Consider the following 25915-nt stretch of genomic DNA (forward strand, 5'->3'; position numbering starts at 1 on the left):
CTGAGCTAAAGCCACCAGCAGCCCACATACAATGTATCAGTCTGGGTTGAGAGGACTCTTGAGCTTGGATACAACTGTAACAAACCCTCAGCTGTGAGGTTTCTTCAGCCTATGGAGATTTGTAAAAAGATGCAGGAGATTCGGAGCAGATGCGGATGGTGGTGAGGGGGTTAATGCGGTGGGTAGGGGTGTTGGCAGGGAGGGGCGGCTGCGGGGCTTATATACACCTGCACCGAGCGGCGATACCTCAGTCAGCAGCTGCTGCTCGGCCAATTCTGCTGCCTCCTCTACTCTCAGCTCATCTCCTCCCAGGTGAGTCCGGCACAGTTACTGTGTGCATACATTACATTACTGATCCTGAGTTACATCCTGTATTATACTCCAGAGCTGCACTCACTATTCTGCTGGTGCAGTCACTGTGTACGTACATTACATTACTGATCCTGAGTTACCTCCTGTATTATACCCCAGAGCTGCACTCACTATTCTGCTGGTGCAGTCACTGTGTACATACATTACTGATCCTGAGTTACATCCTGTATTATACCCCAGAGCTGCACTCACTATTCTGCTGGTGCAGTCACTGTGTACATACATTACATTACTGATCCTGAGTTACATCCTGTATTATACCCCAGAGCTGCACTCACTATTCTGCTGGTGCAGTCACTGTGTACATACATTACATTACTGATCCTGAGTTACATCCTGTATTATACTCCAGAGCTGCACTCACTATTCTGCTGGTGCAGTCACTGTGTACATACATTACATTACTGATCCTGAGTTACATCCTGTATTATACTCCAGAGCTGCACTCACTATTCTGCTGGTGCAGTCACTGTGTACATACATTACATTACTGATCCTGAGTTACATCCTGTATTATACTCCAGAGCTGCACTCACTATTCTGCTGGTGCAGTCACTGTGTACATACATTACATTACTGATCCTGAGTTACCTCCTGTATTATACCCCAGAGCTGCACTCACTATTCTGCTGGTGCAGTCACTGTGTACATACATTACATTACTGATCCTGAGTTACATCCTGTATTATACTTCAGAGCTGCACTCACTATTCTGCTGGTGCAGTCACTGTGTACATACATTACATTACTGATCCTGAGTTACATCCTGTGTTATACTCCAGAGCTGCACTCACTATTCTGCTGGTGCAGTCACTGTGTACATACATTACATTACTGATCCTGAGTTACATCCTGTATTATACTCCAGAGCTGCACTGACTATTCTGATGGTGCAGTCACTGTGTACATACATTACATTACTGATCCTTAGTTACCTCCTGTATTATACTCCAGAGCTGCACTCACTATTCTGATGGTGCAGTCACTGTGTATATACATTACATTACTAATCCTGAGTTACATCCTGTATTATACTCCAGAGCTGCACTCACTATTCTGATGGTGCAGTCACTGTGTACATACACTACATTACTGATCCTCAGTTACATCCTGTATTATACCCCAGAGCTGCACTCACTATTCTGCTGGTGCAGTCACTGTGTATATGCATTACATTACTGATCCTTAGTTACCTCCTGTATTATACTCCAGAGCTGCACTCACTATTCTGATGGTGCAGTCACTGTGTATATACATTACATTACTGATCCTGAGTTACATCCTGTATTATACTCCAGAGCTGCACTCACTATTCTGATGGTGCAGTCACTGTGTATATACATTACATTACTGATCCTGAGTTACATCCTGTATTATATTCCAGAGCTGCACTCAATATTCTGTTGGTGCAGTCACTGTGTACATACATTACTTTACTGATCCTTAGTTACCTCCTGTATTATACTCCAGAGCTGCACTCACTATTCTGCTGGTGCAGTCACTGTGTACATACATTACTTTACTGATCCTGAGTTACCTCCTGTATTATACCCCAGAGCTGCACTCACTATTCTGCTGGTGTCCAATCCACTACCAAAATGGTGAGTGCAGCTCTGGAGTATAATACAGAATGTAACTCAGGATCAGTAATGTAATGTATGTGCACAGTGACTGCACCAGCAGAATAGTGAGTGCAGCTCTGGATTATAATACAGGATTGGTAATGTACAGTTACTATGCTGTTTAATATGTTTGTGCCAAGGTCGATACTCTGTGACAGGGAGGATACCTATTTTAGCAGGAGCTGTCCATCTTAGGACATAAACACATGTAGCATATATCCATGATTCAGCTGTCGGTGCATCCATTGGTGATGAGACACATCTGTTATAGTCCTAGGTGTTATAGAGGGAGCGCACCTCCTGTCATCTCCCTAACCTGCTGGGGGTGAAGTCTACCATCTTTGACATCTTGATGCTGTGCTTCCTGATGAGGCTATGGGGCGCTGTGTCTGGTTTCGTTTCTCAGTTGCTTGTTTAGTTTTTTCCCGAGATAATAGAATTGTTACAATGTGTCGGCATCTGTTATCCTACGACAGTTGTCCGGCTCCGGTACCTGTGACATTTCATGTGCATGAGGCAGCTACACAGAACACTGCCATGTTCAGTTACTGCATGGAGATATTGTGTGTCCGATCCTGAAAATAAAGGTGAGCTGTGACATCACCTGTTGTGAATGGTGGATCCTGTGTTATCTACTGTATATAGAGGAGTTATCAGTCATTGTACAGGAGGAGGAGGAGAGCTGTGACATCACCTGTTGTGAATGGTGGATCCTGTGTTATCTACTCTATATAGAGGTGTTATCAGTCATTGTACAGGAGGAGGAGGTGAGCTGTGACATCACCTATTGTGAATGGTGTATCCTGTGTTATCTACTGTATATAGAGGTGTTATCAGTCATTGTACATGAGGAGGAGGTGAGCTGTGACATCACCTGTTGTGAATGGTGGATCCTGTGTTATCTACTGTATATAGAGGAGTTATCAGTCATTATACAGGAGAAGGTGAGCTGTGACAGCACCTATTGTGAATGGTGGATCCTGTGTTATCTACTGTATATAGAGGTGTTATCAGTCATTGTACAGGAGGAGGAGGTGAGCTGTGACATCACCTATTGCAAATGGTGGATCCTGTGTTATCTACTGTATATAGAGGTGTTATCAGTCATTGTACAGGAGGGGGAGGTGAGCTGTGTCATCAGCTATTGTGAATGGTGGATCCTGTGTTATCTACTGTATATAGAGGTGTTATCAGTCATTGTACAGGAGGAGGAGGTGAGCTGTGACATCACCTATTGCAAATGGTGGATCCTGTGTTATCTACTGTATATAGAGTTGTTATCAGTCATTATACAGGAGAAGGTGAGCTGTGACATCACCTATTGTGAGTGGTGGATCCTGTGTTATCTACTGTATATAGAGGTGTTATCAGTCATTGTTCAAAAGAAGGAGGTGAGCTGTGACATCACCTATTGTGAATGGTGGATACTGTGTTATCTACTGTATATAGAGGTGTTATCAGTCATTGTGCAGGAGGAGGAGGTGAGCTGTGACATCACCTATTGTGAATGGTGGATCCTGTGTTATCTACTGTATATAGAGGTGTTATCAGTCATTATACAGGAGGAGGAGGTGAGCTGTGACATCACCTGTTGTGAATGGTGGATCCTTTTTTATCTACTGTACATAGGTGTTGTACACACTCATTAGATGCTTCTAAACTGACTGTATGGTCAGTCATGCTATTGCTGCTAATAATGATGTGCATTTCCCAGAACAAGAAGTTGAAGCCTAAGAAAAAAAAAGTCAGTTAGTGGGAAAATTGCTAAGTTGCTTTATATTTTGTGATGATGACATAAATTTAAAGGGCACCCGATATGGGAACATCTTAAAGTGCCCAAAAGCAGTTCTTAACCATTCGGAGGCATGTTGACATTTTCTCTGCTGCGATACTTTATTAACCCCTATTGCCTTACACCAATTAACGCGGCAGCACCAGTCATAACCAGTTGGCACCAGCCCCACTAAATGGTAAAAATGTTGCAATAGATACAAGTTTGCACAATGTGAGAACATGAAAGGAGCTGGACTCATTACAGCTCCAGTAATCCTGTGTAAGGCCAGTTTCACACGTGAGTGCCTCCAGTACGTGTATTGACAGTTCTCTCACATACTGGAGACACTGACAAACGTAGACCCATTAAAATGAATTGGTCTATGCACATGTCAGCATTTTTTTGACAGACCGTGTGTCCATGTACAAAACACGCAGACATGTCCATTTTTACCCAGACACACTGTCCGCAAAATATGCAACACATGGTCACACAGAGAACAGTGCACACTGTTCTCCGTGTGCACGGATGGCCACCAGTGGAGAAGAAGAGCTATTGTAAGCGCTGTTCCCCTGCATGTGGTGCTGAAGCTGGCTGTCATCCCTTCTCCCCTGCTTGGCCAGCGAGCAGGGGAGAAACATGTTAGAGCTCTACCCTACCCCACCTGTGGCTGTTAGAGGCAGATGATGGCTACTTCATACTTCAGCCATCATCAGCTGAGAAAATTTTGGGCTCGGCGTGCAAGCCCAAATAAAAGTCAAAGAGCCAGTATAGGATGTATCAGTTAACCCTTTGGAGTTACTAGCAGCAGTGTGGTTGTTTAATAATAAAATTAATAAGTAAAAATAAAATTTGAGTGATAATTGTGCACACAATGTACAGTATGTGTGGTCTTTATGCATCCAGACTACTTCTGTCTTCGAAACACAAAAATAAAGTTACACGTAAATGAGTAAAAAACATGAACGTTAGGTGACAGAAGGAATACAAATATCCTGGTGGGACACAATAGTGCAATCAATATGATGGTACTATTTAAATCTACCGAAAGCAGACAAGGGAAATTTGGCAGTCAAATTTATATGTATAGTGATATTTGAGCTAAAATTGATATCCAAGAAATTACATAACCGTGATGTTCCCCATCCAAGTCTGGATAGTGCAGCTGAGTGAGAAGCTTTGGCAGTGCTGGAGGAATTGTTGGGAAAACAAATTATTGAAAAAAAGGTATGTTTCCTAAAAATATTCTGCCCAGATCGACAGCAGTTGCCCAGCAGTTGATATTTTCCCGAGACTCATCATCGACGACTTTCGGAAGATCTTTCCTCAACGTAGACACAATAACCTCAATTTTGAACAAAGACGGGCTTTAAAAGAATTACAATTATTTGATGATGTGGTCTACAAGGCAGCTGACAAATGGGAAAACATTGTGGTCTGGCCAGTCACCAAATATGAAAAAAAAGGCATTTAAACTGGTTGAAGGATAAGCATACACACTAGAAATTGTTTCTCTGTCCTCGCCTCCTCTGCCCAGCTGCACTCCATTCTGGATGCAGCATTGGAAAGGGGCATCATTATTAAACAGGTTTTTGAAGGTCTCATGGTTAAGTGCCCCAAGATACCTACCTTAAACTTACTCCCTAAGATCCACAAAGATCCCGTGAACCCTCCTGGCCATCCCATAATGTCAGATATAGATGGTCTATGCGATCTTGTGTGAAAATGTATCGATTATTATTTAAACCCACTAGTAGAGATGCTGCCATCATTTTGTCAAAGACACTATGGACATGTTAGAAGGGTCCACAAGAATTTTGTGGATTTTGATATGCTTTTGGTTACTGCAGACATTATATTCCTCTATAGATGTATTGATAATGAAAATGGTTTCAATGCTGTCTGATTCTTCCAGGGGACTTCCACCTGGGATGGCCATACTATTGGGTTGTGTCTTGAGCTGCTCCGGTTCATCCTTACACAAAATTTCTTTGTCTTTAAGAATAAATTCGGCTTGTGCGCTCATGTATGCTAACCTCTTCCTAGGGTACTGGGAGCAGGGCTTGTTTGGTGACTCAGGGGCTGAGGCCATGAGCCATGTGCAGTACTGGCTAAGATATATTGATGATTTGTTGATTATTTGGCAGGAATGAAAAGAAACCATTATGGACAAATAAGACACTACAAAATTTAATTAGACTAAAACAAAGGGCATTCAAAATCCTGAAGGCTGAGAATATAGAAATATCATTTTAGAAGTATTAAGATCTAAGAAAAAAATGCAAAAAATAAATCAAGCTAGCAAGGTTATCCATACAGAAACAAATTGTCAGTGACATGAAATGCCCAAAACAAAAAAAAGATGGTATAGGCCCCTTAAAAGACTATTATAACAAGATAATAATAGAGGTCAAAGAAAAGGCTGAGATATTAAACAGGCACTTTTCATCCGTGTTCACCAATGAATGAACTGTTCCAGGGATTATTCAACAAGGCAAAAATCAAAGTTGACCACATGATATCATTAGTATAACAAAAAAAGAAGTACGCCTGCGTCTGAGCAGATTAAACATTGACAAATCCCCCCGACCCAGATGGCTTTCATCCATGGATACTGAGGGAATTGAGTTCAGTAATTGACGGACCACTGTATCTCATATTCTTAGACTCTCTTGTAACAGGGGTGGAGCCACAGGATTGAGGGATGGCTCACGTGGTACCAATATTTAAGAAAGGTAAGAATATATATTGTAGATAATATAATAACTGACAACTAGCATGGAATCATGAAAGATAGGTTGTGTCTAACTAACATGTTGGGTTTCTATGAGGAGGTAAGTGCAAATCTGGATGTTGGTAATGCAGGTGATGTAATTTATCTGGATTTTGCAAAGGCATTTGATACTGTACCACATAACAGCCTTATGCTGAAGCTACACGGGCAAAGACTGGGGAAAACTATATGTAGATGGGTAAGGAATTGGCTAAATGACCGGAAACAATGGTACATTCTCTATTTGGGCTTTGTCAGCCGTGAGGACCACAAGGATCTGTACTGGGGAGCAGTGGGGACCACAGGGATCTGTGCTAGGACCAACTCTTTTAACCTTTTTATTAATGACCTTTTAGATGGGATTGAGAGTAAAGTGTCAGTCTTTGCTGATGACATTAAACTTTGTAGGATACTAAAATCTGACCTTCATATTACAATTTTGCAAAACGATCTAGCTAAAATGTCTGAATGGGCAAACACTTGGCAAATGAGATTTAATGTAGATAAATATAGAGTAATGCACCTGGAAGGGAGTAATGCTATTGCTGCATATACACTAAATGGGACCATACTTGGGACTACAGAACAAGAGAAGAACTTGAGTATTCTGGTTACAAGTAAGATGAGCAGCAGTACTCAATGTCAAGCAGCAACCATAAAAGAAAACAGGATTTTAGGGTGTATAAAAAGAGAGGTAAAATCCTGCAATCCCAACGTATTGCTACCCCATTATAAATTGCTTGTGAAGCCACATCCACATCTAGAATATGGGATCCAGTTTTGGGCCCCACATTTAAGAAAGGACATTCAGAAATTAGAGTTAGTTCAAAGGTGGCAACTAGACTATACAAGGGATGGAAGGCCTCTCATATGATGAGGTTGGAAAAGTTAGGCTTGTTTAGCTTAGAAAAAAGACGCCTCAGAGGGGACTAGCACAGAACTTTTTGTTTCCAAAGAAGACGGAAGGTGGAAGAAAGGCGATTCCGACAGCTAAATAAGAAATGGTTCTTTACAGTTAGAGCAGTCAGAATGTGGAATACTGACCACAAGCGGTAGTAATGGCAGACACCATAACAGCTTTTATACAAGGGCCAGATGATTTCCTCAGTACAGAAAACATTGTGGGTTATTGAAAGAATACATATGTAAATGCATCAGTACATGCAGAATCTGCTTATGATTTGTCAACTAGAATGGTCATCACAATTGGTCAATTCCCAGGATGAAGCGGATTTGCTCATCTGAGGCCAATTTTGAAAAACAGGCAAAGGATCTGTCTGATAGACTCTCTGAAAGGGGGTATAGTAAAAGATGCATAAGAAGGCATATAAAAGGGCAAAGCTAGCTTTGCATAACCAACTGCTCAATTAAAAAAGAAACGAGATATGGGAGATGGACACTTAAGATTCATATCTACATACAATCAGGATTGGGGCACCATGAGATCTATATTAGAAAAACATTGGTCTGTTCTACATACGGATCCTTCCCCAAGTTCATATTTATCAAAATTCCCACTGATGACTCCAAAACGGTGTAAAGACATGAGGGTCATCTTAGTGAAAAGTCAGTATATCCCACCAAAGTCAAACCCCTTTGGATCGAAAGGACCCACGAATGGCTGTTTTCCATACTGACACTGTCTTACCTGCACCAATGTCTCTCGCAGTTCCACATTATTCTCTTCCTCTGGGGAACGTGAATACACTATCAAACACTGTCAAGCACATCCTGGGATATGAGATAAATTACATAAGAAAATGTGGGGGTACTTCTCTCGTGTCAATGAGTTCTGGTTCAAAAGCTAAAATTCTCAAGAGGATATGGCTGAAGAAATAGAATTTTTAAGTGATTACAGACCATAATGAAAACAACAACATGTCTTTGACAATTTCTGGGAATTGTAGGAACTGACCATTAGCCATAAGAATATCGGCATGTAGACAGATGATGACTGGAACATAGGCCATTATTGCATAATACTATTTTCTTCTATTTTATTCAGAATAGAAATGAACGACTTCTTTCACGACTCCCCTCTTTCTATCATCTGTCTACCTTTCCCTAGCTAGTCGCTTCCTGTTACTCAGGTCTGTGAGATAACCCTACTTCACAAAATACACGGCTTATCCTATGTATATCATGGGATAGCAGTCTTGCTACGTATCCATTCAGATTATACTTGTGGGTCAGACCTTCTGTTCCTTCTAACCCTATTTCTATCAAGGAATTATTATGAGGGGATGATATACAGTTGATATATTTTTAGGACATAATATAATAATAGACTTTTTAATATATTAAAATATGTGTTAGAAAATAAAATATAGTTTTTATTTGTTAGTATAATTCATAGAGTCCATATTGTCAATCAGTCTTTGTATTGCGGAAGACCAATGGTCTGATAAAAAATAAAGAACTTACAATCAGCCAAATCTACTGAAGTTTGCTTGTTGCAGAAAATGTATTAACGTTGGAGTGCAGTTATCAAAGTAGCCATCCCTTGGGTCTGCTTTCTCAGAGTCAGTATCGATTTTAGCTTTAAGTTTACCTGGAAAACATTTGCAATTAGAACTGAGAATTTTCCTTAAAAGCATAACAAATAACTTTATCATCACTGCAATGATTAGTATCATTAAATTGCTTGAAATAGAAAATGAATTACACCCAATATCCATCCACCTATTCCTTTAAACAAATTCAAAATAATCAGAAATACATGACCTCGAGGCTACAGGGTCTAGAAGAGGGGGAAAAAGACAAGAAACAGGGCACAGATCTAAGTGCAGATTATTTAGTTCAACTCAATTTTCAAAGGCTAAATTGCTCACCTTTGGTGTGGCTTGTATCATAGCGTATCGACCTTTGTGGTCTGAATGAGATGCCTTGTCTCCCTGATATGCAGCTATAGTTTGGATACAACGGATCTCTCAGCAAGGAGACCGTGTAGAGAAGTTTAGAAAAAAAGGTTTCATCCAGTCTGTTCAGCGCTCCCAGATAACAGGCACCAGGCAGAGGTATTACAAATCTTCAGTAATTTATTTAAAATTAATAACAATATAATATACTAGATGGTGGCCCGATTCTAACGCATCGGGTATTCTAGAATATGCATGTCCACGTAGTATATTGCCCAGTCACGCAGTATATTGCCCAGCCACGTAGTATATTGCCCAACCACGTAGTATATTGCCCAGTCACGTAGTATATTGCCCAACCACGTAGTATATTGCCCTACCACGTAGCATATTGCACAGCCACGTAGCATATTGCACAGAACTTTAAACAAAGTTTTTCTGAACTTTAAACAAATTCAAGAGATTTAACCTTGAAAGCCATTCGGGGAGGGGTAAATCATCGAGTGAATTAGCTTTTCGCACTCCGTCCTTTATCACTTCAGCTTGTTCTATATCATGGGTAACTCTCATTAGACCTGAAGGATTTATATAGTGGCAACTATAAAAATGTCACCTAGTCTATCCATACCAACACATATTCATAGATGTCCAGCTTTAGAAGCTGTATGAAATTAATTTGAGGTAGCTGAAACAGGTACAATGGTCAGGCGGTGCATTTTTTTTTCCACATTTAGGAAACAGATTACGCATCCCAATACGAATCTAGCAGCAGCACAATGGAATACTGGGGTCACTGGGGTCAGCTTTTACCTGACTTACCATTGTGTTCTTAGACTGATGCGTCAGTCCATGAGAAAGGACACACATAATGAAGAATCATGCCCTAGGCAGGCAGCACTAAAGGTACCGTTACACTAAATGACTTACCAACGATCATGACCAGCGATACGACCTGGCCGTGATCATTGGTAAGTCGTTGTGTGATCGCTGGGGAGCTGTCACACAGACAGCTCTCTCCAGCGACCAACGATCAGGGGAACGACTTCGGCATCATTGAAACTGTCTTCAACGATGCTGAAGTCCTCCTGCAGCACCCGGGTAACCAGGGTAAATATCGGGTTACTAAGTGCAGGGCCGCGCTTAGTAACCCGATATTTACCCTGGTTACAAGTGAACACATCGCTGGATCGGCGTCACACACGCCGATCCAGCAATGACAGCGGGTGATCAGCGACCAAAAAAGGTCCTGATCATTCCCCAATGACCAACGATCTCCCAGCAGGGGCCTCATCGTTGGTCGCTGTCACACATAACGAGATCGTTAGCGGGATCGTTGCTACGTCACAAAAAGCGTGACGTTGCAACGATATCGTTAACAAAATCGTTATGTGTGATGGTACCTTTACTGTCCACTCTCCTTAGTCCATCCTCTTCTTTAGCACCTGAATGCTTTTGCCATACTTCTTTATCCCTTGCAGAGGCCTGATCTTGCAGACTCTGGAGTAGTTGTAGGTCCATCCCCTCCCCCGACACCTGCACAGTGTATATTTATGTATTGAAATAAACAACATGTCTTTAAAAATTTCTGGGAATTGTAGGAACTGACCATTAGCCATAAGAATATCGGCATGTAGACAGATGATAACTGGAACATAGGCCATTATTGCCATTATTGCATAATACTATTTTCTATTTTATTCAAAATAGAAATTAACCACTTCTTTCGCAGGGTATACGTGGGGGCAATATCACAAAGATTTTGCCTCAAAGAGAAACTAAATGGATTGCTGAATTGGGAAACATGACCCCTAATGCATTAAATGAATCCTTGAGCTTCACCTCCTTCCGTTAAAACATGTGATATTCTTTTTAATTAATGACTGTCGGTTGCAACGTTTGTGTTTTTCATTTTTAACATTTTTCATATTTTTACATTTTAATTATCTTATGCCATTGGCTCTCTTTTCTTATACAGTTCAAGCACCTTCCTATCTACTAATTCCACTCCTTGAATGCCTGGATTGATTTTGGACCATCGCTGATGACACAACATCTATTTGATTGCCTTTTGAAAGTCTTACTGCTATGTCAGTATACACATTAATGATTTGTGGAAATGATGTGAGGTTATGTTTTGCCTCCTGTTTTTTCACCGTGGTGTGTACACCTCTGTGCACCCCCCCACCCCCACACTGTCTCAGGCATCTGCATGGTTATCTGCACATTCCAGGGACTGTGCCTCCACCCCACAGCTATATGCGGCCCCCCTTGATTACCCTGGGCGATGTGGAGATATACCAGTCCATCATTGGTCCACCACGACCATATGGCTACAAGTCCTGGCAGATAAAAACGTGTTAGGGCTTTCTCTAGGTCCTGTATATATTGCTAATCAGTGCTTCTGTCTTGAGTAGCTCACACATCAGGCAAGGTTTTAATTTGCATTATTTTCTTCTTTCTGTTTTCCTCTCCTCTCCAGCCCATTTTTCTGACCTCCCTGAGATTGCATATGCTTTCTCACCTCTACATGCTGTGGAGATCTGTTTTCCACCACACTCCTTGCTGGTATCACTCTGAGAGAAGGGTGTGGAGAGCACCAAGAGCTTTCAGCCCTAGAAACAGGCGTTTTGACAGATTTGCAACATTTTTGCAAAGAACTTACGTATTTTCTGTATCAAGATAATGGAGGAAAATTTGTAATAAAGACTCTTTAGAAAGTTACTTAACTTTGCATTTTGAAAGCCAATGCATCCTAAAAAAAAATCTTTGCGAAGGTGTACATAGGCTTTCTGTAAAAAAAAAATATATCATGGCTCTGGGACTTTATGTTTTAGAGTTATGATTTGTTGTTTGTGGATGATCAGTTGTCCTGATTATCACGCACTGCCAGAAAATGTTGACAATAACTTCATTAACCCCTTAACAACTGCCGATACGCCTTTTAACAGCGGTTGTTAAGGGTACTTAAACCACAGCGCCGTTAATTAGCGGCTATGTGGAAAAAGTTTATAGCGCCCCCCAGAGTTGGATTTTCTCCGGGGTCTCGGTTGCTGGGGTAGCCGAGACCCAGAGAACATGATTCGGGTCAGTTTTTGCCGACCCTGGGATGCGATCGCTGGTATTAACCATTTTCCGGCGACCTAAAAAAAAGCACGATTTTCCAATTAATTTATCTGTCCTCCAATGTGATCGCACATCAGAGGACAGAGAAATGCGGTCCCCGATCCGTCCCCGGTAAAGAAATGGTCTTGTAAATATTGTGGCAAAAATGAGAACTTGCTGGTCAACTTTTAACCCTTATAACTTCCTAACAAAAAAAATGGTTTCCAAAATTGTGCTGATGTAAAGTAGACATGTGGGAAATGTTATTTATTAACTATTTTGTATGACATATCTCTTATTTAAGGGCATAAAAAATTCAAAGTTTGACAATTGCAAAGATTTTCTCCATATTTCCATTTTTTTCATAAATAAACGCAAGTAATATCGAATAAATGTTACCACTAACATTAAGTACTATATGTCATGAAAAAACAAACTAAGAATCATCGGGATCCGTTAAAGCGTTCCAGAGTTATAACGTCATAAAGTGACAGTGGTCAGAATTGTAAAAATTGGCCTGGTCATTAAGCTGCAAATTGGCTCTGTCACTAAGGGGTTAAACAAAAAAACATTGTTCATTCTACAGACAAAGTCTTGAGGAATCATATGATTACATGATGTGACTTCATCCATTTTTAATATTTAGTGTCTGAGGTATTTTATGAACTATGCAAAAAACATCTTGTATTTATTTTATGTATGAAGAGGTTCTTGTATTTACTGGGGTATTCGTGAACAATGCCGATGGTAGTGGAGTGGTCATGTGTTGTAGAAGGTTTCAACAATGGGTTGGTGATGTTCGTTTATTATTGTAGGTCACCCATGATTAGTGTGAAAAAGACAAGTTAAAATTGTGGTTATTTGAGAAAAATTAAATACAAACTTACATGGACCATAACATGAAATGTGTAGAATCTACAACTTGTCCTACAAAGATGACATTTTGAGCAAAACATTTTAACAAAAATCCAACATTTCTTAACATTTAGTTCCCTATATCTGGACCGTCATATGGTAGAGCGCTATACCACAGCAGCAGAGGTCACATTCCCGCTGCGCTACCACTCTGCAATTCTTCTTTTTCCACAAACTGCAATCATTAACGTTAAAAAATTTTGAATTGCCATTAATTTTTTGTTAGTTCACTGCAAAATTGAGTGCCGAGTTTCTCTCTAGTTGCTTTTTCCATAAATTTTATATTCATAGATTTTCTTTATTATTATTATTTGAGGACTCTATGGTATACTGGGTGATTGTATGTCAACCTATTTATTTATTTCGGTCTGGTCCAAAGGAGGCTCAGATCCTGATCTGGCTTCATACTTTCCCTAGTGACCTATTAGGAAAATGTAAGTCATGGGTTGCTAAAGAGTAAAAAAAAATTCTCCATGTGAATTTATGATCACCTGAACTTTCTTCGTAGATTGATTCCTGCTGATTATATAAAGACCTCGAGCACCGGTGTTGAAGTCACCTTGTCTGTGATACAAGATTACACAATGGTTTCCAGTCCCACTAAGTTCTATCTTGAAGATGACTTTGATCCCAAACAATTTCAGGAACAATATCTTTCAGATAAGACAAACTTGAGTGCTGATTTCTTGGATTTTCCTATGACAAATCTTACAAAAACTTTCAGTGAGGGTATGTATCTTAATTTTTTTATTGTATAGTTATTTGGTTTTAAATAGTTGGAATAAGTTAACAAATATGGAATAAGTTAATAAATATAAAATAAGACAAATATGTTTTTCTCTGTGGGATTGGATCAATCACTATTTTAATCCTTTTCAACTGCTTCCCAACATGCGATTTTCCGTTTTTGTGCTTTTGTTTCTTCGTTCCACTCTTCCAAGGGCCATAACTTTTTAATTTTCCTTTCAAAATAGCCATATGAAGGCTTCATTTGTTTTTTTTTTTTGTTTTAGGACAAGTTGCATTTTTTTAATGGACACCATACATTTTAACATGAGGGACAAAATTGCAAAAAAAAGGGGCAATTTTACAATTGTTTTTACAATAAAATGACTTGACAGCATGATTCTCAAAGTTAGTACAATATATAATTTATTGTCGACAGTTGGATGGCTTTTATGCTATTTTTAGTCAAAAACAGTATTACTAAGAACTTTGGTTTTTAGATGCACTTTTGCTTTTTACTTATTTACAGCAGGGCTTTTCCTCATTTCGTTTTTTGTAAGCTTTATGGCCAATGTGAACATGTGTTTATGTGCTGCATGTATACCAACTTAAATCAAGCTCAATATTTGTTTTTTTCTTTGTATTTAAAAAATGTAGTTTGTGTTGCCATATTCTGAGACCCATAAAATTTTACATTTTAAGTCAATAGGGCCTTGTTTTTTTGCGCCCTGAGCTAATATTTAAATTGATACTATTTAGGGGTAGTTACTGTTTTGTTTTCTCCTTACTGTACCATTTGCGGTGCTGCAGCATTCAAAAAGCCGCAATTCTAAAATTTTAGTCACATGGTTGATGTCCTCCATACTGCCCCAAAGCATGAGGAATACATGGTTTCCCAAAAAAATAGTTTTTTATTCACTAGAACACACGCACATCACAAGAACCATATTGCCCCAAACACTGACATAGTATTCTCTCTAGCCATGAAGAGGTGGTGACTCCTAGATAAGTTCAGGGCACAGGGATGGTAAAGTTAGCGTCACCGTGCATGATCAGGGAAAAAGCAGAAACCAACATGCTGGCTGTGATTGCAGAGTTTGCTGTATGATAACTGGTACCAAATATTTGGCTTAGGACTCGCAACCACATTAAATCTTGAGTGTCACCACAAAGCTTTAACTTTTTCATACAACACAAGCATTTTAGAAATAGTAGAGCAAGTCTACCTTCTCGAAGAAGCCATCGTAAAACCATGTCACGCTTAACAATACATTGGTCACAAATAAGATGACAGCAATTAATGTAACTGACAATGTAACAGCCTTAATATTATTAACACCAGGACAGGTATTAGTTTTTATATCCAGAGTGGTACATGTTCAACACATGTTGTTGTGTTCATCTGAAAAAAAAAAGATTGAAATGGAGTCCAAAGTTGTAACTTTTGAACTTCATTGTCTAATTGAAGTCTGAAAAGGTAAGAGCCGCTGACAATACCAAGGAAGGTGACGGGCACAAGGGGGCATTCTTTGCGTCTGGAGGAGAGAAGGTTTTTCCACCAACATAGAAGAGGATTCTTTACTGTTAGGGCAGTGAGAATCTGGAATTGCTTGCCTGAGGAGGTGGTGATGGCGAACTCAGTCGAGGGGTTCAAGAGAGGCCTGGATGTCTTCCTGGAGCAGAACAATATTGTATCATACAATTATTAGGTTCTGTAAAAGGACGTAGATCTGGGGATTTATTATGACGGAATATAGGCTGAACTGGATGGACAAATGTCTTTTTTCGGCCTTACTAACTATGTTACTATGTTACTATGTTACTATGACAAAGGTTAATCCAGGCGGTAAATCTAAAAAACTTCCACGAACCTGAAGAAGGGGTAGGTTCTACTCTGAAATGCACTACAAGGAATTGGAAGCTTTTTAGACTTACTGACTGGATTAACCTTTGTCAGCGGCAGCACACGGGATCCACCTCTTGGTCTGCTTGGCAACAATACATAAACAGTGATGTATAATCCAATTATGGCTACTGCTCCAGAAACTGAACTCGCACCAAATGGAGAGAGGGCATAACAAGTAAAGGAGAGAGGAGTGCGATGGATCCATGGCGCTGCCACTGACAAAGATTAATCTAGGCAGTAAGTATAAAGAAGTTCCATGAGCCTGAAGGACTAGACTATACTCTGAAACACTGTACAATAAATTAGAAGTTTTTTAAACTTACCGCCTAGATTAACCTTTGTCAGCGGCAGTGCCCGGGATCCACCGCACTCATCTTTGACTTATGTCCTCTCTCCATTTGGTGTGAGTACAGTTGCCTGAAACGAGTATAATTAGTGGATCAAGAATCACAATTTAAAAACATTAAGCTGTATATAAATGTTTAATTTTCTGTTTTTTTTCTGCAGGTAAAATTAAAGGCCATACCTTGCTTGACATCAGTGTTGGTACAATGGTTTGTCAGTTATTACCAGCCTGTGATCATTTCGAAAACATCATAGTGCTGAAGAGCAGAGACAAGTACATCACTGAGCTGAAAAGATGGGCAAACTCACCAACAGGACTGCTTGATTGGGGTCATTTGGCAAAACCTTATGTAGACACAGAAGGAAAAAGGTGAAGTATTTGTCCAAACATTGGTGGAATTTCACCGTCATTGTCATTGTTGCTATTATACAAAGGACATGAAGGGAATCCAGATCTATGAAATGCTTAGACAATACCTTTTCCCCACATCAATTGTGTAATATTAGTCTGTTAAAAAAAAATTTTCTTACTTCTGAAAATTGATTTTGATCTCCTACCATCAAAAAATTTTAATTAATGAGTGAAATAATTTAATAATTGGTGTTGGTTGGCAAATTAGGGCCCTGTTTTCATTGCATTTGGTTTATATATTGGAGACATAAAGCCAGAGTATTTCCCAGTGTATACATCCAACATATACGTTTGAAAAATACAACTGGCCAAACAGTGGCATAGGTTGCCCATTGACCACAATGTCTAAAGTGTCATGGGGTTTTTAGATGGCCCAATGTATATGGAAGTGAAGCTTGCTTTACTTTCTTATACAATGAAAGAAAGGTATCCCCGCATGCTCTTTTGTCCTTAGTGAGGTAAGACTCCTTTCACACTGGCGTTTTTTTGACATACGTTGCAATGTGTCATTTTGGAGTAAAAACGCATCCTGCAAAGTTGCCCGCAGGATGCTTTTTTTCTCCATAAACTTTCATTAGCGACGTATCGCCACACGTCACATCCGTTGTGCGACGGATGCGTCGTGTTTTGGCGGACCGTCGGCACAAAAAACATTCCATGTAACTTTTTTGGTGCGTCGAATCCGCCATTTCCGACCTCGCATGCGCGGCCGGAACTCCGCCCTCTCCTCCCTGGACCTTACAATGGGGTAGCGGATGCATTGTAAAACTGCATCCGCTGCCCACGTTGTTCTCTTTTTTCGCAGTTTGCGTCGGTACATCGGGCCGACACATGGCGACGGCCCCGTGCCGACGCTAGTGTGAAAGTAGCCTTGATTGGGTTCTATGGCTACATTAGGCATACAGACCTATAGAACTTTTCCCAGTGTAAATGATGAAACTGATTACTAGAAGATGGCATAACTGTATTGTCTGTTCTTAAAATCTAAGATGTGAGTTTCAGTTGGATTTAAGTTTTTTTCTCTTCTACTAGAAGCCAAACATCTAGTGTACACCACTGAGCTTAAACCCATGTTGGGTGACTGTTTATGGAGTAGGCTTAGGAGCTGATTCCTCTACACACATTGTGGATTCCAGCTATTACACATCTGCCACTAACAGCAGCAATTGGAGAAACACTAATATCTTATTACTGATGTTAATCCTTCAAAGCTCTAACAGTGACATTTAAAGTAAGTGGTCCAGAGGGATCCCTGATCCATGCTCCCACAGGCCCCTGCCATGAGATCATGAGTCAGTGCCTTAACCATAGCAGTTGAGGCACTGCTGAAGACCACAAAACTACGGTTTTGGTACTCCAGCCACAAGATGAGTTCATAGGGGTCTGTGGTTTTAGTAGGCTCTAGCCCCCTAAGGAGACTGGAAAATAATGTTAAAAAAAATTATAAAAATATAAACGTACATAACAAATTCAAATCCCTTTTCACCTTTTCCCCTTTAAATCTAAAAAAGTATAAATATATATAAAAAATAGATTGTATGTTGCTGTGTTAATAAAAGACCTGTATTAAAAGTATAACATTATTCAAAGATAAAAGCTGCGCAAAAAAAAATGAAATTTCAGAATTGCTGTTTTTTTCAGTTAAGTAAAAAGGTAAAAATATTATAAAAGCATAAAAATGTTTGAATGATACCTTTTCTAAATTAAAAAAATAATTCAAAATAAAAAAGTATATTTGGTATAACTGCATTTTATTAAATGCATAAAAGTATAATAATTCAGAAAGTTTAAAAACTATTTAACCCAGACTGGAAGCTAAGTTCAGAAAAAAAAAATTATTAAAAGCAATCAAAACATTGCATCTTCCCCAATATTGTACCAATAAAAGCGTCAGCTTTCCATGAAAAACAGCAAGTTTTCACTCACTTTACAAGTCTTAGAAAATTATGACAAAAATGCATTTTTCTTACGGTAGCTTATGTTTTCCTATTTCTTTCAGTGAAAACTTTCAGAAAAAAGAAGAAAAAGTGAGATCAGCAGCTCAACATGTTATGAAAATTGATCTTGAGAAAGAAAACATAGTAGAACCTATGGTCTTACCTCAAGCAGATGCTATCATCAGTTATAGGATCCCGGATGTCGTCAGCCAAGAAGAAAAAGATTACAGAAAATTAGTCAGGAAGTTCCAAAATTACCTGAAACCTGGAGGAATCATTATAATAGTTGGGGATTTAGATAACACACACTACACAGTTGGGAAGGACAAGTTCCATGCTCTGAATTATAATGAGGATTTTGTTAAGAAAGCTCTAGTTGGAGGAGGTTTTGTTGTTGACCATTCTGAGGTTAAGAAAAGAACAGCTGTGAGTGACCTTACTGACTATAAGGCTGTCATGTTCACGGTAGCTCACAAACCAATGTAGATCTTAGTAGAAACATCTCTCGCGTCTTGTCTATCTCCATGTCTAGAGTTGCTTGGTAGAGCTTTAAGCAGGGCTTCATCTATGATCGATCATATTTACCTATAGGTTTTAGAGAAAATCAAGTTAAATGACTATTCTCAAGTTGTCTCTTGAGTAGCTCAGAGCTATGCTGGCTTTCTACTTCCTAGTTGCTTGTTGAGTGGAAACTCCTCCTTGACAGACAGTTCTGTCCTGCTACAACACATTAATGGTCTAACTGTTTATTCTGAGTCTACACTGTTATCACTGTCTATACAGAGGGAGCAGAGCCTTTGAACAAGCACAAGAGAAGAGAACTGCTCTGGAAAATGCCAATGGTGGGGGCTGAGGGATAGTGATAATACAGGATTGATGAGAGCATTTTGCTCAGGCGCATAGAAGGAGAGGAATAGCAAATACTGCTGTATAAAAACATGGCTGAAGAGAGTTGACAGATTTTAAAATGTAACTCCTTTCCTGCACTTACAACATCAGTATGTTCACACTCGGTCTGGCTCTGGTATCCATGCTCCTTGTAAACGTGCTTTTACAAGTATCACTACCTGTTATGGTGGCATCAGGATCTCTGCAATCTGCAGATCCTCACACTGTTCCTTCTTACTCAATTTATAGCTATAATCTGAGCAGGTTGACTTGGGTGTCAACTCTAAGTGCTAATGTCACGGGAAAGTAATGGGAAAGCGGGAGATAATGAATCTGGGCCCCTGAACTGACCCTCATGCTCCGGGGAGCCCTGTCTTTCCCTAACTTGGGGGTACCCTTGAAGGTAGGGAGGCCCAAGTCACCAACCTGTCCCTATCTCCTGTTAAGCCCTGAGCTAAAACCCCACCCCAGGAGATGAACAACATAAACTGCACGACAAAGCAAATAAACAGGATGACACAATATGAGAGTGATGGGAATTCAATACCAAAAGGGGAATACATAAACAACAAAGGGACAAGGTAACAAAAACTTAGCACTTAGCTTGTGCACATGGCTGCTTAACTCTACACAACAGATAGCACAGCAACAGGACTCCAAACACCAGACTTGGCTGACACCAGGGAGCTGCTCCTGCTAGGTTGTGGTCTCTAGAAAGGACTTGTATCACCAACAGTCAGCTGATGCATCAGGTGACGTTTTTTCAGGATGTGGGAGTGGTCACCAGCAACATCAGCTGACCAAGCAGCACTGCAGTAACACCAGCTTGCCGGCAGGGGAAAACTGCATTTAACCCCCCTAGCCTGAAAGAAAAAAGTTTTAATGCGAGTGGAACCAGAGCTGCCACAAATCCAAAAATGGATTGTGACAGTTACATCTCCTAGGCAGGTTAGCGAAAGTTAAACTTTTGCAGAGCTAAGCTTGTGAATCCCTAAAAAGTCAAATGCTTTGGGATAGTCATGTCTTCTCTCCTTCTATTTAAGCTGGCTTGGCTATGCAGATAATGCCAGCTATAGTTTGTCTATACTGCTCTGGAGAGGTGAACACTTCCTGAATAGCTGCTGATTATTCCAAAGTTGCTGTGAGCGGTGTTAGGGGAAATCTTTCCTTTTTCCTTAGTTTCTTTTTGTTATTTTATTGCCTCACAGGCTGTTCACTTGTATACCTTAGTGTTTTTCCCTGTGAAAGTGCCGTGTGACTGTGGGTCTGTTTTGCACTGTTTGTCTTGTTTATGCTTTCCCCATGCACTTAGCAGGCTAGTGCTACTTTGGAGCATAGTAAGTAACAAGTCCCAGGTGTCCCCACCATCCATGGTAATCCTGGGGACAGGGATAGATAGTGACCCCTAGACTAAACAGTATAAGGGCACATTTGCAATTTCTCTGTCACACCGTGACATTTACTGACAAATTTCACCAATAACTCATTTTGTAGTTCTTTTCTCTCCTTTCTGACTTTGAGAGCCACATTCAGATTTGGAAAATGGTTGTGAGCCACAATAAGCACTGAGGGTCTCCAGCCACACCCAGCTTCTGCTCCCATTACAGTGGTGACACCCAGAGCCCCCATTACTGGTATATTGACAGTCAAAACTTTTCCACAGAAGTCATAATGAGGTAATATATTAAAATCCAGGGGTTTCCAACTTGCTCACCTTTAACAAGCACTTCCACCACACTTTCCTTTCCAGCTGTAAGAACTTCCTCTGACTGGCAGCATCATTCGATATCCAACTTACCAAACTTAAGTTACCTCTGAACCTAAATATAATATTGCCTTGATCTAGCTTCTTCATCAATTATATTATGATTTGGAATCAGTTACTTTAGCACTGTTCTTTTTTTTTCTGTTTAATTTCTATGAATAATCGAATAAAGCAAAGCAAATCATATTCACCTGTTTGTGTCCTTTAATAAGGTGGGAGTTTTATTTCTTCAATACATTTTACAAACCCTGATTTATCATGTGACCTCTTAGCTTATTGTATCAAATGTCCTCTCCGTATATTGCACCATTGTCTTGCATCTTTCCCCATCACGCTCTTTCTCATCCATAATATCTTACATTTATCATTTATATGTGTCTTTAAAGACAATGTTGAAAATAGGCATGATTACTGTATCCATAGCGGTACCTCATATAGTAATACACAAAGTGGTACAACACGACTATAAATAGCTTTAGTTTATCTGAGGGAAAAAAACAGATTAATTTCCATAAGATAAATGTGATTTTAATTCAAGTAAATCTTTTCCACTAAAAAATGATATTTTCTAGAGATCCTTCCCATCTTGCCCACTCAATATTGTTGAAAAAATAGACAATAATTCTTATGATTAAATCCTGTCAGCAATATATTAGTATACATCATCACCATACTTCACATATCATACTAATATTTTTAATTATTCTGATTCTGCATTAATTTAGTAGTTGCCTTTTAGTAACTGTAATAAAACTAGTAAAAACAAAATATACCTTTGGAGTGAAGTTGCAGCTTCTTAAGAATTAAGCAGCATTAGAATGGTCTGTAAATAGCAGTAGAAAGAGAAGAAACGGGGTCCTCAGACACCAATAACTTTCAATGTGAAAAGATTTTTATTCAGATACACAAATAATTTTTGTTAAAAAGCAATTAAAAGATAGGAGATGCAGGTAGCCCATGCAAGTGATGGAAAAATGCAAACGCCGGACAAAAAATCTAATTATGCTAAAAACGAAAGCAATACATATATATGTATAAGGTATGTCATATATATAAATACTATGAATATTAGAGTCTATGTGCAAAATATAAAGTGCAAAGATAATTGAGTCAATTCATATAGTTACAATAACTCTAATGGCATAAGATGACACACACTAGGCCAATAGTATTGGAATAAAACATAAGGCTACATAGCCAATAGTACCAATGTGCACATCATAACCTAGAAAAAACTAAGTATAAGAATGCAGATAGGGAGAGAAATATACAAAGTTGTTGGTAATACCTTACACATAATATAATTAAGTAAATAAGGCAGCACACTGTAGCGCTGAAACATGCAAATATGACACACGAAAATTGAACTGCATTACTGCACTAGAAATATGAAAAATGAGAGCGTTTAGCGCATAAAAATGGCCAATTTTATGTGTACCTGGTAGCCACATTAGGGCATCTGTCTTATACCAGGTCCTAGACTTGCCCTTCCTCGCTGAGAATAAACGTCTCCATCTGAATGGGTACATGTGAAACCTCTACTTAGACTGAAATTCTCTCTCTCTGTGGAGGGGTATGGGACAAGTCTAGGACCTGGTATAAGAGAGATGCCCTAATGTGGCTACCAGGTACACATAAAATTGGCCATTTTTATGTGCTAAACGCTCTCATTTTTCATATTTCTAGTGCAGTAATGCAGTTCAATTTTCGTGTTTCATATTTGCATGTTTCAGCGCTACAGTGTGCTGCCTTATTTACTTAACTATGTACAAGTTGGCGACTTTAGGTTCAGCACCTGTTCACACTTAATCTATGTTTGGATGTGACAGTCAGGTTTTTTGAAATGTATTCTCTAGCCTTCTGATTGAGCACTCACGCCTCCTAGTCACAGGTGTTTTAATTACAGCAGGTCCCATACCCCTCCACAGAGAGAGAGAATTTCAGTCTAAGTAGAGGTTTCACATGTACCCATTCAGATGGAGACGTTTATTCTCAGCGAAGAAGGGCAAGTCTAGGACCTGGTATAAGAGAGATGCCCTAATGTTGCTACCAGGTACACATAAAATTGGCCATTTTTATGCGCTAAATGCTCTCATTTTTCATATTTCTAGTGCAGTAATGCAGTTCAATTTTCGTGTTTCATATTTGCATGTTTCAGCACTACAGTGTGCTGCCTTATTCACTTAACTATGTACAAGTTGGCGACTTTAGGTTCAGCACCTGTTCACACTTAGTCTATGTTTGGATGTGACAGTCAGCTTTTTTGAAATTTACACAAAATATAAGTCCAGCGTGCCCCTTGATGTATGTTTCGATCTCACATCTTCCTCAGAAGGGGTGCACCAACAACTTTGTATATTTTTCTCCCTATGGTCCCAAGAATGCATTGCGACAATGACCCCACATGACGTAGCGGTCTTGAGAGACCGCTACATCATCACAGGTTATTGCCGCAAGGCATTACTGGGAACGGAGCGTCGCGAGGAGCATCGCTAAAGGCCTGGGCTGGATCCGGGGGCAACCGGAAGGTGAGTATATAACTATTTTTTATTTTAATTCTTTTTTTAACAGGTATATGGTGCCCACATTGCTATATACTATGTTGGCTGGGTTTATATACTACGTGGACTGTGCTATATACTACGTGGGCTGTGCTATATACTGTGTGGCTGTGTTATATACTACATCGCTGTGCTCTACACTACGTGGGCTGTGCTATATACTGCGTGGGTTGTTATATACTACGTGGGCTATATTATATACTACATGGGCTGTGCTATATACTACGTGGGCTGTGTTATATACTGTGTGAGCTGTGTTATATACTTCGTGGGCTGTGCTATATACTACGGGGGCTGTGCTATATACTACGTAGATGTGCTATTTACTAAGTGGTCGGCCGCGAACAATCAGCAACAGGCGCAGTCCGGCCACCAATTGGCACGATATTTGAACCACGGTTCACTAAATTGGTCGCGCCTGGCCGGCCGAATCCTGTGTATTCATTGCATTATTCTGAAATTTTCATAAATAAACTACATACATATTCTAGAATACCCGATGTTAGGACTGGCGGAACGCACCAAGACAGATGATAAAGGTGCGTTCGCAGTCCGGGGTCCACCGTGCAGGTGAGAACCTGCTGCTAGCAATTAGCAGACAATATGGCGGTACACTAAAGTATACACGCGTGGGTTAAACCTCACCCAGCGTGAAGAAAGCGATCCTGTTAATTCACAGGACCGCAGTACCGCACTAGTGCGCGAGCAAGTGGTCAGCGGACTTAACCCCAGAAGGGATTGGAGCCCGATTAGACCCTTGCTGGCGTAACACCGCAACTGGGTGTGTAGAGAACCTTAAGCAATCTGTGCACAAGAGTGCGAGCGATGCCGCACTAACGGACGCCACTAACCACCCAGACTCGGGTATGGAAAGCGCAAGGCAGGCGCACGGCGCCGTACTGGCAGGCACAGCTACAGGACGCTGTGATGTGTGTTAGTGCTGTAGGCTAAGTCGGGCGCTAGGTAGCAGCCATACACCTTCCGCGAACAGACATTCAATAGGGTAGGGGTTTCCAAGGACGACTTGCACTCACAACATACACACATAAGCAATTGTAAAACAATACTAGCGCATGGCCGTGCGGTCATGCGCAGTTTATATAACAGCAGCACAGGAAGTGGCCACAGCACTTTTGCCCTTCTAGGACCTGCCAAGAGGACCAATGGAATGTGCTGCAGAGCCTGAGCACATGACCCTCGATCTCCAACGGGAGACCTTACGCTGGGCATGCTCAGTACATGCAGACAAGGACTTAGTCCCAGAGAAGTCCGCTCGCTGCTGACCAGCACTGACTTTAAAGGCAGAGACTGGAGAAGCAGCACTAACTCTCAGAACAGAGTGAGAATGAGCAAGACGCTGGGACCGACGTCCTTGCTGAGCAGGCTCCACTGCGGCTGGACAAGAATGGGAGACCGCAGCGGAAGTGGCTCGAGATTCCCCCTGTGCAGAAGCGGGAACTCGACCCCTAACATTACCCCCCCTCCTAGGGCCCCCCCCTCCTTGGGCCTCGCTACGTTCGAAGGCAGCAATGAGCTGCGGGGCCCGAATGTGCTCAACAGGTTCCCAGGACCTGTCCTCGGGGCCATAACCCTTCCAGTCCACCAAATAAAATTTTTTACCACGCACCACCTTGCACCCCAAAATAGCGTTCACCTCATAATCGTCCGTAGACGAACCCGATGTCCCAGCAGATGACTCGGAAAAGCGGGACATATACACGGGTTTCAAGAGGGACACATGAAAGGTGTCGGTGATACCCAGGCGTGGCGGAAGGGCCAAACGATAGACCACAGGATTAACCTGCTCGAGGACCTTGAATGGACCCAAGTAGCGAGGAGCAAATTTAGTGGACTCAACTCGCAGCCTGATGTTACGGGCGGAGAGCCACACCAAGTCGCCAGGAGCAAAGGTCGGGGCGGCGCGCCGATGAGCATCAGCGGAGGACCTCATTCTCTCCT

General features: G+C 40.6%; 1 protein-coding gene across 1 annotated transcript; it reads left to right on the plus strand.

Moving 5' to 3' along the window:
- The first annotated feature begins 255 nt into the window (after nucleotides 1-255).
- Nucleotides 256-21580, plus strand: LOC138651209 (nicotinamide N-methyltransferase-like). The gene is made up of 4 exons (XM_069741245.1): nucleotides 256-312; nucleotides 13925-14145; nucleotides 16556-16763; nucleotides 18805-21580. The coding sequence occupies exons 2-4, from the start codon at nucleotides 14001-14003 to the stop codon at nucleotides 19226-19228; spliced, it is 777 nt and encodes a 258-aa protein (XP_069597346.1). The 5' UTR covers nucleotides 256-312; nucleotides 13925-14000; the 3' UTR covers nucleotides 19229-21580.
- Nucleotides 21581-25915: the final 4335 nt, after the last annotated feature.

Source organism: Ranitomeya imitator, chromosome 10, assembly GCF_032444005.1.
Source record: "Ranitomeya imitator isolate aRanImi1 chromosome 10, aRanImi1.pri, whole genome shotgun sequence".
Classification (NCBI taxonomy): domain Eukaryota; kingdom Metazoa; phylum Chordata; class Amphibia; order Anura; family Dendrobatidae; genus Ranitomeya; species Ranitomeya imitator.